This window comes from Pempheris klunzingeri, chromosome 6 (genome assembly GCF_042242105.1).
Source record: "Pempheris klunzingeri isolate RE-2024b chromosome 6, fPemKlu1.hap1, whole genome shotgun sequence".
Taxonomy (NCBI): Eukaryota; Metazoa; Chordata; class Actinopteri; order Acropomatiformes; family Pempheridae; genus Pempheris; species Pempheris klunzingeri.
Window position 1 is genome coordinate 12,047,487 of NC_092017.1, and position 14,045 is coordinate 12,061,531.

Below are 14,045 nucleotides of genomic sequence, written 5' to 3' on the forward strand. Positions count from 1 at the left end.
GTTTGATTGAGGTGATTCAGCCAAGCAGATGCCAGACCAGGGGTGTTCTCTCACTCTCCATCTCTAGTGGCTGTGACTCAGGAAGCGCTTTCATTCCATTACCCAGCATTCCCTCGTCGGCTTCTCAGCCAGACAGAGGTTTTACGGGAATACCGCTGCAGAATCATCACCGGGCCTCAGCTTTATGAATCAATGGAACATGCTGCAAACATTACACCCTGCAACACCATTCCCAGGCAGCACCCTCGCATTTACCCATAACTCACTGCTGAGCTCATACAAGATGCAAAAGACGTGGGCTAAGGCGCTGTCTTTGGCTCATTGTAATGTACTGACTGGTGATAAAACTTGTGAAAAGAATGTTACCATCACTGTATTACTTTGATATGCATAAGCAGGCCCGGGTGCACCGTTCCACATGATTTAAACGAACAACAGCAGAACAAGAGGGCGTCTGGTCTGGTTGTTTGTTAGTTGTTTCCTGTTGACAGAATCGATCTAAAATATTACTTGTTTCAAACTGACAAATAATGCCAAAAAATGCCAAAACCTTTTCACAATCTGGTGCAAAAAAATTTCTCGGTTCACCTCAGCCGGGAAACTAAGTGAACCACAAGTTCAATAAAAGGTCAAATCTCTTTTAGCAGCAGTGACAGCAAAATGCTTCCTCTGAGGGTTGATACGTCTTTCACAACATCTGGGAGGAATAGCTGCTATAACCTTGCCTCGCTGCTACAACCTTTTGGCATACTGAACGGCAGTGATGTTGAGATCCTCAGTTACTCTGTCAAACCCTCAACTGTACTTAATAAATAGAAGTTTTGGTGCTCACGTTGACTCATTCTCTTTTCCACAGAAAGATCTGCAGAGGCGGCAAGAACTCAATGCTTTGCTTACAATTAGGCACAGAAAAAAATACAAATTACATTATTAAACAAAATGGCAAAGTTTTTAGGGCAAATGTAAAAGTGGCACAAACCCAACAGTTTTAGATGCCTGTGTATCTGTTGATTTGGATATTAGACACCATACTGAGTGCATAGAAAAGCAACTTTAGACCAGTTCAATATCTCAATTATATCCAGCTTAAAAAGCTAACACCCTTTTTACTGACAAAAATATATGCTTAATGGGAGCAAATACCTTCTACGAAATGGCAAAGGCTCATTTTCTTTGTAAAGGACAAGACGAGGTTCAGCCAATTTGGCTTCAACAGTTTCTTCTTCAAATTTCTCCTGTAAGGATGTTAGAGGCAGAACACCGTTGATTTCTCTTGGTCCTCTTATTAAATGCTGGACTTTTAATGGCATTTTAATTTCATAGTTAGATAGCCAAACCGGACTATGAAACCGTGGTGAATTACTAACTCGAAAGTCACCATGTGGAAGAAGAACATTATAGCGCTTTTGTTACTCCACAGAGTCTTAATCTGCATAGGAAGAAAACAGATTTGATCTACCTTAACAGCTCAATTATTTTCTCCTGATGATCAACCCGTCCATTTGGGATACATTTTCCACAGATTGAGGGTCTAGTTCCATCTCTTTGGTCTTTTCAAAGTCGAGCAACAAGTTCGCCTGTAACATCCCCGATTCAGCAAAATGGCTATAACAGTGTCACGCATGACGAGTGACTCAGAAGTCAAAACCACAAAAAAAAACTGAGATCCAAGACGAATAAATAATATTATCTGTACATACATCAAAGCCAGACTTATAAGAAGTATAAGCCTGAAGTCCAAGGTAATTTAAGAAATTCAAAACCCCTTGAAACAGCTGAAGCAAACATTTTCTCAGAATTATTGCTGTATAAAGATTTTTATGTGACAGAAATCTGAAGATTTACTCAGATGAAAGTCAATAAAAAAAAAGAAACTATCCAAAGACGGCATTGGAACATTGTAAATGTGAACACCAGTTCCCTTATAGATTAGGAGAGGTGCCCTATTTTTGATTACTTTGATGATGAATTATGTGTATATTTTTGGAACACTTGCATTATCAATTCCAATTTTCATGAAGAAAAAAAAAAAATGCTACTTGGCTTTCAAAGAAACAATGAAATCCATCCCATGCAGCTTCTCTACTGCCGTACAGAGAAAATGAATGCCAACTGCCTACTCCTCTTTCTATAGGGAAAAATAAATAAACCACGTAGTTTGATTAAAATAAGTGACCGCACCAAAAGCCCTTAATGTGTTTCTCTGCGCACACAGGGACCAAAATTATTCACAAGCTACTGGGAGGCTGTCATTAAGCGTTTGACACAGCGGAGGCTCAAAGCGGGGCAGTAATGGTCGGTTGTTTCTCATAACAGTCAGATTATCGCCCCGCAGTCTGACATCTACAAATGCTGCTCAGGAAAACACAGGAAACTAAGTCACTTTAAGGGAATTTAACGTCTGTGCCAATGCCACTTCACCACAGACAGTATGTGTTTATATACATGTGTGTGAGTTTGTCAATGCGTGGCGTGTGTGTATAGTGTATAGTGTTGAGCCTGTGCTGGCATGTGTCTGTATGTATTAGCGACGGATGCTGGTGAGTGTGTGTGCTTGCATACAGGTGTGCATGCTGCATGTATAAATATTGTATGTACAGGTTTACAGAAAACATGTCACAATGACATGTGTTGGCAAAAGACTACAAGAAATAGCCACAGAAATGTAAAAAGGTCCAACAATGATTAAATCCAAAAGTCCATTACTCATGTCTTTACAGGCTGAATCAACAGACAGACGTCTGCATTTATCTGAGAGAGGGAACGTGGGACTCCAGCACACTCCTCTAACTCAAACATTTTCCTCAAATAAGCTCACAGGCTCGGCAGCTTCGTCCCGGCCAGGAGAAACTTTAGTAAGGTATCAAATGATGCTAGAGTACACACTTCATTCAAACCTGATATTCTTTTTCAAGAGGGATCAAGTGTTTTTCTTTGCAAGCACAATATTTTCTTTGCTGGTGGGCACCAATATTTATAGCACAGTGGACGTGCAGTGTAAGGATGATCAGCTGCTGTTCCACTCACAAAGAGCAGCACACATGGTTTCCGAACCGGCGCCAGGTGTGATGTGAGTCATCGTGATTTGTGCTTCAATCAGCTTGATGTAAAGAAAAATATAGATTGATTTTCTTTGGATTCATGCTGGGAACGTTACTTAAAATGCAATGGCACAGGAACAGCAACGGCGAGGCTGCACAGAAACAGCTAAGGGTTTTGAGTAAATGTCGACGAGGGGGGTTTTTTCATTCAGGGTACCTGGCCAATAAAAAAATCCAATACCAAGCCTCTACGGGAGTCTACTGACACAGCGGCACCTCCTCCATTAACACGCAAGCTCTCTCACTCACTGACTTATACTTACTAATGCATATGTAAGAAAAAGTTATGCACTGTGTAGATTTGCCTTTTTGGGAGTAATTAGGAAAGCGGCAGAGCCGCACTGAATGCAAAAGTACACTACAGCTTCCCTCCCACAAAAAAAAACCACACTGAGGATTAGATGAAGCATGAGCAAAGCACTAGATTTTATCATATTTATCACTGAGTAATCGTTGACATTTTGCAATCACAGGATACATGTAAAAGGTCAGAAATCTCCCGTCTGAGGTAAGTCCTTCCTCCACTGTCTCACCTCCATCAGCGTGAATACTGCAGTCTGTGTTTATTCAGAGATTCCTTTCAGTATAAATCTAAAGTAATGGTTGAGAATGCAGTTTAAACTCCAGCTCTGTCCCCAAATGGGAGCGTGTAATACGATCAGCCTGAAATGAGGCATGATACAAAAGACTGATGAGTAGTGAGATCACTTTCATACTCCATGCTCACCATAAGAGACTATAAAACAACACAAAAATGCCTGGAATACAGCGCATATTCATAAAGGATGGAGGTAGCGACGTTAGGAGGACAAGCTGAACTGAATTAAACTTTTCATCCCCAACATATTACAATAAAATATAATGTGAAAATGAATTGCTGCCAAAATCATGAATGTATAATATGTTCTGGTGTAGAGCTGAATCGGTATGTCCTTAAGGAGGTAGATGTTGGGCTTTTTTTTTTTTTTTGCACTCCAAAAAGAAGGCTGAAAACCGCTTTAAGTCAGAAACCCACAAGATATTGAAGTTATTAAAATATCACTCAAGTGCCTGACAGAGCCGGAACCACACAAACAGATATGTATGTGTCCGCTTCAATGTTAATCTGCACAACATAATCCACAAACACATAACACATCTTGCATTCCCCACAGTTTACGGGAAGCGAGTTCAAAAGCGTTGCGAAGACAATGAGACGATTCATTCTGGTGCGGGATGCTGGGGATGGAGGGCTGAGGGCACAACTGTGCTCCGAGAGAACTCATAAATGCTGAGACACATTCTGCAGACATATGGTTTGTGTTTAGCCAGAAGAAACAATAATCAAATCCGTTGATCTTCTTCTTGCTGCAAGGATGATTGCTAATATAAAAGTCTGTTCCGTCTAATCATAATTTAGGACGGGGCTGTAATTACCTCCGCCCTCTCACAACAACACTCTGTCTAAACAGGATGGAGCAGGCTTCCACAGAGACTCCAAGCCCAGTTTCCACTCTGGATGCTCTCTGTATGACAGTGCTCATTTCATCTATGTAATTGTTTTAAAGTTTTCTCTTTCACTGATGAGCTCATGTCAAAGTTTGTATTTTTTTTTTTTTTTTTTTTAAATTGAGGCACCAAAAGAGATTCAAGCTTGAACTTTGAGCAATTTGAGCACACAAACTTAATTATTTTCATGATTAGGGTTGTCCTGAAAATTAAAGGGAAAAAAAAATAGAAAAAATAATCAAAATTAATTATTTTCAAAACATTGTTTTAAACTGTCACAACTTCAAGTTGCCAAGTTTACCCTCGTTCACTAAATGAGCCGATATCACATCAGTCCTCCCCTGAGCTACACGCTGCCATGCCTTGTTAACATCCGTAGGAAATGCGCACTTGCTTGGCAGTTATTCCGCATACTGTACATCACTCCGCATGGCCAGCGTGTGCAACAGAGACATTTTGATTCTGCTGTTATTTATGAATTGGCCAAGGATCCAAGAGAGCTCTGGGTTTAATTAACAGACCTAATCCACAACTGCAAACGAGGCCCTCAGCACAAACACACAGAACAGCTGCATCAAAGGATGCTCCATATGGAAACAGCATCATGTTAGATGGCGGCTTACATCAATCTGAAATAACCTCCAAACTGCTAATTGGCCAAATTGGCAAGACTGACACATCTGCTGTTTGACTCTGTTTGTTATTGCTAACCTCTTGGTTTGTTTTAATGAGGGCAATAATCATTACCACCTTAAATGTTATTCCACATCACACATAATGTTCGGAAATCTCTCAATTAGTGAGTCAAGTTTGATGATCGACTTCAAGACCTCCAATCACGTCAACAAGCACCGGATGAACACTTGAAGGCTCGTGCTCTTTGGGCCTACCTTGCACTGACGGGAGAGGAAGGCACGAGCGCGGGGCTTTGGCTGACAGATGCGCTTTTTCCTCGGAGGCAATGAGTCTCTTCGGGCTGGCGCAGCTCATGTGCGTCGGGGCGTCGTGGGGGCTCCGGCATATCTGCGATCCAAAAGCCCCGCCGGTGCCGGCTCGCCGCGCGCAGATGTCCGCCTTGCTGCCGTACACGGCGAGCGACAAGCCGGTGAAGTCCGTGAAGGTCGGGGGACAGTGGCTCACCATCCCGAACAGCGCTGAGGGGTTCTGCATTGATGACTCGGCTTTCCCATGCAGTGTGCAGCTCACATTACCTGCGCGCGTCAACAGGAGTGATAACCAAATCAATGCAAACTGCGCCAACACGAGGGGCAGCCTGTGCGTCCCCGTGCATTCATGTGAACAACAGCGGACAAAACAAATGACTTTTCAGGGATTTGGTAACACCTACCTTGTCCAATTAGCCAATGAGGACCAGAAAAGGTCTAATTGCGCGCATCAGCATGTTTGCCAAACTGGAGGGGAAAGCATCTGCGAGTCTGATCCATAGCATCCTCTCAGTGAGGATCAGACACCAGCATCCCATGAATCTCTCCCCCCCTCCCTCCCTCTCTCTCTCCCTCCCTCTCTCTCTCTCTCCCTCCCTCTGATTGACACCCGATAGCTCCGCCGCTCCTCTGGATTCAGGAGCACCAATGGAGGCTGCGTCCGTGTTTCTGTGGGAGGATAAGATCTGGATCAAGTCTATACTTCTGAGCTTGGATGAGGAGTTTGCGACCTCCTTCGTGTTGTAGGCTATGGATAAGGAGAAACGGACCACTGATCACACTGATCAACTCGTACCAGTCATTGATCTGCTTTGTTTCAAAAACACACATGAACATGATCGAGAGACTACATACAACCACGGTGCCATTTCATGAAATCTCTCAAATTCAGCGTTTTAGAGCCTAATTAAATAAAGATTAAAGTAATTATGCTATCACAGGTCTTTTTTTTTTTTTTTTTACTTTCACTTAAATACAAACTATTGTGACTTTCATTAAACGTTGTACCCAGAACTGCATCTGTTATTATTCTATTCAGTAATATTTGGTTTTTTATTCCTTTTATAAGTCATGGAGAGATCCATTGGAGAATCATGTGAATAGCAAAGAATTTTGGCATAATTTAGGGTAATGGATGAATATTTTTCCACGTATTTGTTAATTAGTTTGGTAGGATTAACAAAATAAGAGGCGTTTTGTTCAGAGTTTGCTGTTGTCTTGTTTGACCTGCCTATATTATTTCAACTGCACGATTCCTTAAATTATGTCTGAATTATTCTTTGTATAATGGTTCATCATGTCTGATTGACTGCATTAAAAACTGTGCAGGGACAGAAAAGTCACTTGATGTCTTTGGAAAATCTGGCTTTAATTCGGACAAACTGAGTAAAGCAGCATGTTTAAAAACCAGAGTTCTTAATCCTGTGTTAAATTATTCTTATCCGAGATAAAACCTAATGTTGAGAAAGCTGGCGCTCATCTTCAGGAGTAGTTTTCTGTGGGAAATGCTGTTCTGTAGCGCCATCTAATGGCCTTAGTGCAGAAAACGCAGACAATCTTTCCTCAGGTCAGAGTTTACACCGGCAGTAAAAGCACGCGTGTCTTTATTATTATGCAAATACAAACACATGTAAAACACTGTCAAGAGGAAGTTTGTAAAAGTGTGGTCGTACAATCAGTCGGCACCACTTGAGGTCTGGCCTGTAAAAATGCGGAAATCGGCGCCTGGTATAACTAGATCTGATGCTGCATTTGCGTGCTGTTGGACATGTGGGTTCACATAGAAAATGAAGGACGACCAGAGTTTTAAAAAAAAACAACATAATCTGGTTAAATTTGAACTTTGGACTCATATCTACTCTGATATCATCTACACCTTTTGCATCTCAGTATCTTACCATTACTGATGAAGAACATGTGATGATGAACTGACAGATAAGGCCAGATCAAATTCACATGTTTGCCACATACAGGCCGGCAGTAATTACAGTCTTGTCCATAAACCTAGTATACACACCGTTACATGCAGAAGTATTCTGTTAGGCAACATTTATATGCCGATATATGTTGTAAATGTAAAAGTAAAAGATATGTTTAGATCTGAAATCTTTAACTTCAAACTCATGAACTCGTTTGTGGCTGATGACTGAGTTTTGAGTACTTTCCTGCATGTTACTTTAACTCAAGATAAAATATTCCTTTATAATACCACAGTGGGGGAATTCATAGAGTTACAGCAGCAAGTAAGTAAGCAAAAGTAAAAGAACAGCAGACATAGAACTCCAATAAAACAATAAAACACAGAGATATACATGTGAAAAAGCATGAGAAATTTAAACAAGATGAAGCATAACAATAGGGACAAGGAGGCATATAAAAAAACAGGGGAATATAAAAAGTATTGCACGCTAAAAGAGGAAAATGTTGTTCTAAATTCATATATTGCACAGAGATGTGTTGTTCTGAAGCGTGACCCAATTTCTTTTCCTACTTGTTGCCTATCTGGAAAGAAGTGATTTATAGGGTAAATAATAAGGGCAGATTAGAGGCCCAGGGGGCAGGAGTACTTACCTGCAACCTGCCAACAAGGATAGGAAGTGAGGAAAGTAATAAAGTGTGGATCATTTAGAACAGCTGATAGCTCATATCACCATTATAGTCTGTGTGCATTACAGATTAACTGGCTTTATGATATAACTTCAGTGTTCCCTGTATTTCTGAATACATACGTGGGAGGAAAAGGACATAGTTTCATAGTGTTGATGGTCTGATGATCACATTCACCAGTGGAGGTGTGCCAGACCTATCACAGAAAATGGATTAACATGAAAACACAGATAAGTATCCACAGTCATGGGACACATTCTTCATTACATTAGGAATTTTTAGTGCAGTAAATTATAAGAAATGTGCACCAAAGCAGGGGGGCAGAGACTTGAGGCTAATTAGCTAGCAAACCAAGGAGCTTCATGTGGTTGTGGACCCAACAGTGCAATTTAAATTAGACTTACATTCATTTCTGTAGAGTGGAAGAAGACTGAAGAGCCCGTGTCGCTCCGTGTCTCCTAAATGTGTCTTTACATAGGTTAGCTGGTAAGACATTAGCTAACGTTAGCTAGCCACACTGCCCACTCCCTCACACCTGGCTAACTTAGCTTCGGGCAGCGCGGAGCACCGATTACAGCGAAGATTAAAGTTCATTGAGATTTTTGTTTCTCTGTATCCCGCTGATATAAAACTCTTGCATCCTCCAATTACCATAACAGATTAGTTAGCGGCGGCTTCCCCCCATAAAGTTAGCAAAGGATAGCTAACCGCTAATGTTAGCTGACGTTACAGGGCGTTGAGGCCACAAATGAGCCAACTAACTCAACTTCTAGCCTGTAAGTAAAGCCCCGGAAATAAAATGCTATTTTCTCTGATGGGATCTTTCAACATTAAGTGATATGGCTACTCTTGCTTCTTCGGATAAAGCTTCATAAAGGGAGACCCTGAAGTGTAACCACCACAGACGGACTATATTTGGTACTAAGTTATGGATTAAAAATGAAAGGAGGGCGTGATGAATAAACGAGGAGACGTTTTCAAGGAAACGGAGCTCACGCCCATTTTTCAAGGCAACTGCGGTGATCCAGTGGAGGCTTTTCAGACTTGAGATGTGTAAAGTCCGAGCTCCCGGAGAGGCCGTGAAGGCAGCCGTAATGGAACTTGAGCCGAGTGGGCGTAGAGCGACATGTTTAACAATCAAGTTTTGTAAGAGACGCTGTGGAAACAGGAGCTCACCAGCAAGGAGCAAAGATGTTCCTACAAAGACTGATGGTCTATGTGTCGACAGCATACTTGTTTTGCTTCATGATTGGAGTCAATCTCCTGGTTTGGATCATTCATTTCATCTCACCAAGCCTCACCAAGAAGCTAATCCTCAAAATGGGTGAGAGGACCACCATGACCCAGAATCCCAATTTTAGGTATGAAGATTGGGGCATGACATTTGCTACCATAAAGTTCTTCAAAACCGCCTCCTTGCACATGTGGTTGTCTCTCGGGCAAGAAGCATTTAAGGGAAAAGACGCTCCGGACACACCTGTGGTCAACATGGAGGGGGAGAAAACAAGCATCTGCAAGTACATGAAAGGTGCGTTGATGTAATGTGTCGTGCTTTGGTGCAGTTGTATCTCTCTGCACTCCCAACATTTCGAGCTGTGTTTTCCCTGCAGGCAACAGGCCGCTGGTGCTGAGTTTTGGAAGTTGCACCTGACCCCCGTTTATCTACAAACTTGAGGAGTTCAAGCAACTCGTCAAGGACTTCCGCGATGTGGCTGACTTTCTTGTTGTCTACATCGCCGAGGCGCATTCAACAGGTGAGAGCGCGGGCCAGGTGAAGGTTAGAGGTGGAGGAGAACAATGTGCATTCAAACTCTGGGAAGAAAGCAAGCACTGTTTATTCATTGGCACTTAAGTGCATACTGGATAAAAATAGGCTCTGTAAAAAACATCTTGAAGATGGGTGTGTGTCTTCAAAGTACTTAGCTTTCTATGTTTATCAATGACATTCACCTTCACTTTCTGATGAGGCATTCCTGCAAGGATTTCTAAATACGGCAATTAAAAATGTTTAGCTTGAGCAGGATTACATCACTTAATAAAATGAATTAATATTATAAAAGTTGTCTTTTGACTTTTGTCAACATATTTTATCAGTCAAACATTGTTAATAAAACTTTAATTCTTGATGCTGTAATGCATAAAACGAGAAATTTGAAATAACTTTTTTTTTTTTAAATCTGTGTCTCAGACGGTTGGGCATTCACCAACAACTTTGATATCAACCAACACCGGAGCCTGGAGGAGAGGCTGTCTGCAGCACAGATCCTGATTCAGAAGGAGCCCCTGTGTCCGGTGGTCGTGGATGAAATGAGTAATATCACTGCCATAAAGTACGGCGCTCTGCCTGAGAGGCTTTACGTGCTGCAGGCTGGGAAAGTCGCCTACAAGGTGAGAACTGTGCACCGTTGACCCCAAGACAGTCCGCAGTTTTATTGTATGTGATGCTGATTGCTCTTCTCATGCAATCGCGTGATTAGAGGAAACGCTAGTATTGTGGATGTTAACGCCCCTACTCTCTCCTCTAATGCTATTGCGTGAGAAAGAGCAGTGAAAGACACAGAAGCAAAGCTTCAGTTCTTGGCATGGAGCCAGGCTCATGTTCATCATGCCAGAAATGTAGAATGACAGGAACCGTCTCTGATGTCTTGTGTTGATATGTTTCCCTGATTCTTTCAGAAATATAATCTAAATGAAAAATGTTTATCTATGTGTTGCTAACGTTTCTCACTCTGTGTTATCCAGGGGGGGTTGGGGCCATGGGCCTACGATCCATTAGAGGTGCGTTCGTTCCTGGAAAGGATGAAATAAGAAGGTTGTCACGCCATGTATTTGCCATCAGACCGTACGCATATGGAGGGGTCTCTGTGTTCAACACTTTCAACATTGTAACCAACATATATTACTGATATAGCACAATGCCATACTGTTTTTTGATTTTTTTTTTTCAGACTCAAGTCAACACATCTACTTGTAGTTCTGTAGCTGTTCTCTGGCATCACATGCGTATAAATATTATAAACTAATCCAGACTAAAACGGTCTTCAGACCCTCCTGTACTAAACTTATCTCAGCTGTCAATCTCTGAGCCTGAACTCTCCTCTCAGTGTTTCTTAGTGACGGCTACAGATAAAACCTTTGGCTTCTGTATCCAGATAAATTGAAAGGCAGAGAGGCGGTTCTGTTAAGAGTTTGTGCTCGTGCTATCACATAATGTACAGGAGATGTCTCCGAAGCTCTCTTTAATTAAAAGACCTGAAGTTGTAAGTCAGTGAAGGTCCTTTTATTTTCTACCACTGTAGCGGGTTCAGTTATTACATTCAGCATTGTAAACTGCATTAATCACTAAGGTTGTCTGTTGTCTGTGAATGCTCCAAGGTAATTTCACAGGAGGCTGCTTTTTTATATGATGATTACAGTGCAAACCTCTGGTAACTGTAATCTGATGACAGATGACTTGAAAGTTGGCCTTCTCCGAATGAATTATGTAAGAGCATTTACGATTCGACACCTGTAATGGAGAATAAGCATCTTGTCAAATGTTGTAATATCATGATAAAAGTTTCTTTTGAATGTTTGCATTGTAGTATAATAAAGAATAACCTGGAAAGACTCCTGCATCAAGCTCTCAATTCATACGCAGCATATAGACCTAAAGTGGGTCAATTCCTCTATCAGATTAGTTTGTTTTATCATGACTCAGGTTATCAAATGATCAGTTTGTCAGTTTTCATACACCTTCCACTACAAGACAATACAGTTGAGCCGGGTTGAAAAAGCTACCGTGAAATCACATTTTGTTCAGTTTTCACCAAAACAAACATGGACACCAAAAGTTATTGCTCGCCATTGTTTGCCGCACATCTGTATTTGTACTGTCGCGTCTCTGAGTCGCTGTGACTCATCTTCTCTCTCTCTCTCTCTCTCTCCCCCGGCCCATTAGGACAAAATCAGATTGTCTGCAACGCTACAGAGGTCTTCATTTTTACATCATGGTTCTTCAGAGAAAATGGCTGCGGGGCTTTAATGTTGACGCACAGAGCAGCTCTCCACCACATGAGGATCTGGCTGTTGTTTGCTGTCTTGTCTGGAAGTGATAAATATTAAACGTACTGTACCGTATGTGGGTTACGCAAGTTCAGTGAATCCAGTGGCACACAACCATGCATGTGAGTTGTGGAGAGAGGCATTCAGGCCCTGATGTGAGTTAATATCTAACCGTCTTATCTTTAAACATTGAGTTTGGCATCCAGTGTCTCTAAAATTATATAAGATGTTTGGAGAAAATGCCAGACTCACTACATAACTGAATGCCTCTCTGTTGATTTCATTCCTCTGCAGTGTTACATAACAATCTAATCAAATATGTTTTGTTTTTTCAAGATCCATGTTTTGTTGATGGAAGTCTATGTAAGTGATAAATTAGCTAAAATGTAGATGCCACAGTCAAATATTTTACTTTCCCTCCAGGTAAGAATAATTAGACTACAACTATTATACAACTATTAACTATATATATGTATTTGTGTACATTTGAATATGTTCTATTAATATATTTTTGTTTATATTTTATGATCCCTGCAGTAAGAGAAGCAGCATCAGCTGCAACGTGGGCACTGACATGTCAGATTACTGTAAAAGTAAACCCTGCTGAAAAAAGTAAGCAGTATCTTCATACATAAAGCACAACAGAACCTTGTGACAAATCTAATGAGATTTAGAAACTACAGGATCGTAGCTCATGGTTATAAGTCTACCGGGATATGGCAGTGAACAATGCAGTTTTGTGTGGCTTTAGCCTTCACAACTTTAACTGTGTGGCTCTGAAGTTGGAGAGGAGGTTTGGCTCCTGCCCAGCCAGGCCACATCCTGTGGAGGCCGGCCAGCAGCAGCTCAGCCTCGTTTCCTATTGTTAGACAGGAACCAGAGCACTGTCAGATCCTCCCAACCATGGCCCTTTGTTAAGATTCACATGTGAATCTTAAAGTAAAACCGAAGCCAGCATGTATGGTATGTGCAGTTGCTTTTAGGGAGGGTAAATGTTGCGTTTGAGCCGGAGGTCTCTGCAAAGCAGGAAGGTCCACTGGAGCCCACCAGAGGGCAACATGAAGCCATTTTTACAACTGACAGACATGGAAAAACATGAAGCTGTTCTTCTTATGGGATCTGATTTGTCTCATCTTCAAAGTTAGTTGGCCGACAAAAAATACATGAAATATATATAACTTCCTTTAAGATTGACTGAGACAGACTGAGGGAGAACAGCAGGTTGTTGTTGCAGATTGTTTGCCTTTGGCACACAGATGAGGTTCTGAAAATGTTCATTTCAGCCTCAATTTAAAAAATGTCCATAAGCTATCCTTCCTGAACCTCTAAGACCTGTTGGATTGTCACTACACTACCTACTAAGTGGAGATTTGTTGTCAATCCCGTAAAAGAAAAATCCCTGGGAGCTCTCATCACAGGTATTCGTTATTAACGGGTAGTGAGGAGTAATTTCCCCCATGATCTCAGATTGTCATTTGAATAATTTAGTCTCCAAGAGGTAAAACTATCCAATATTTCATTAACAAATCCCCACAAAGCACAGGGAAAAAATAAGTAGTAAAACTTTGCTTTTTTCCCCCACACGAATCAATCTTGGATACCCCTTCGAGTGTCCCTCACCCTCTCTCATGTCCCAGCAGCCAGTTTTCCTGCCACAAAGTCTCCCTCTTGCTCCAGGATTTCCTCATGTTGGTCCAGTGGCTGTAGACCACAGTACTCCCTGGCTCCACCACAGGCGCACACACACACACACACACACGGTTGGTGTATGAGTGGTGCTGCTGGAGCAGTGACAGCACAGTGCACAGAGATGTGAATGTAATGGTAGCTGCTGACTGTTAGACATTAATACTTTAATACC

The 14,045-nt window shown here is 41.6% G+C and overlaps 2 protein-coding genes across 2 annotated transcripts in view; one reads left to right on the plus strand and one right to left on the minus strand.

The window, feature by feature from the left end:
• The window catches only part of LOC139202636 (zinc finger protein GLIS1), a 66,852-nt gene extending 61,093 nt beyond the window's left edge, over window positions 1-5,759 (minus strand). Inside the window, exon 1 of the mRNA XM_070832177.1 lies at window positions 5,480-5,759. Within this exon, the coding sequence (XP_070688278.1) occupies window positions 5,480-5,759 (280 nt within the window). The remainder of the gene's footprint in view (window positions 1-5,479) is intronic.
• Window positions 5,760-9,269: 3,510 nt separating this feature from the next.
• On the plus strand, window positions 9,270-11,740 carry dio1 (iodothyronine deiodinase 1). Its single transcript, XM_070832012.1, has 4 exons — window positions 9,270-9,668; window positions 9,751-9,894; window positions 10,329-10,528; window positions 10,883-11,740. Exons 1-4 carry the CDS (start codon window positions 9,332-9,334, stop codon window positions 10,946-10,948), a joined length of 747 nt encoding a protein of 248 aa, XP_070688113.1. The 5' UTR covers window positions 9,270-9,331; the 3' UTR covers window positions 10,949-11,740.
• Window positions 11,741-14,045: the final 2,305 nt, after the last annotated feature.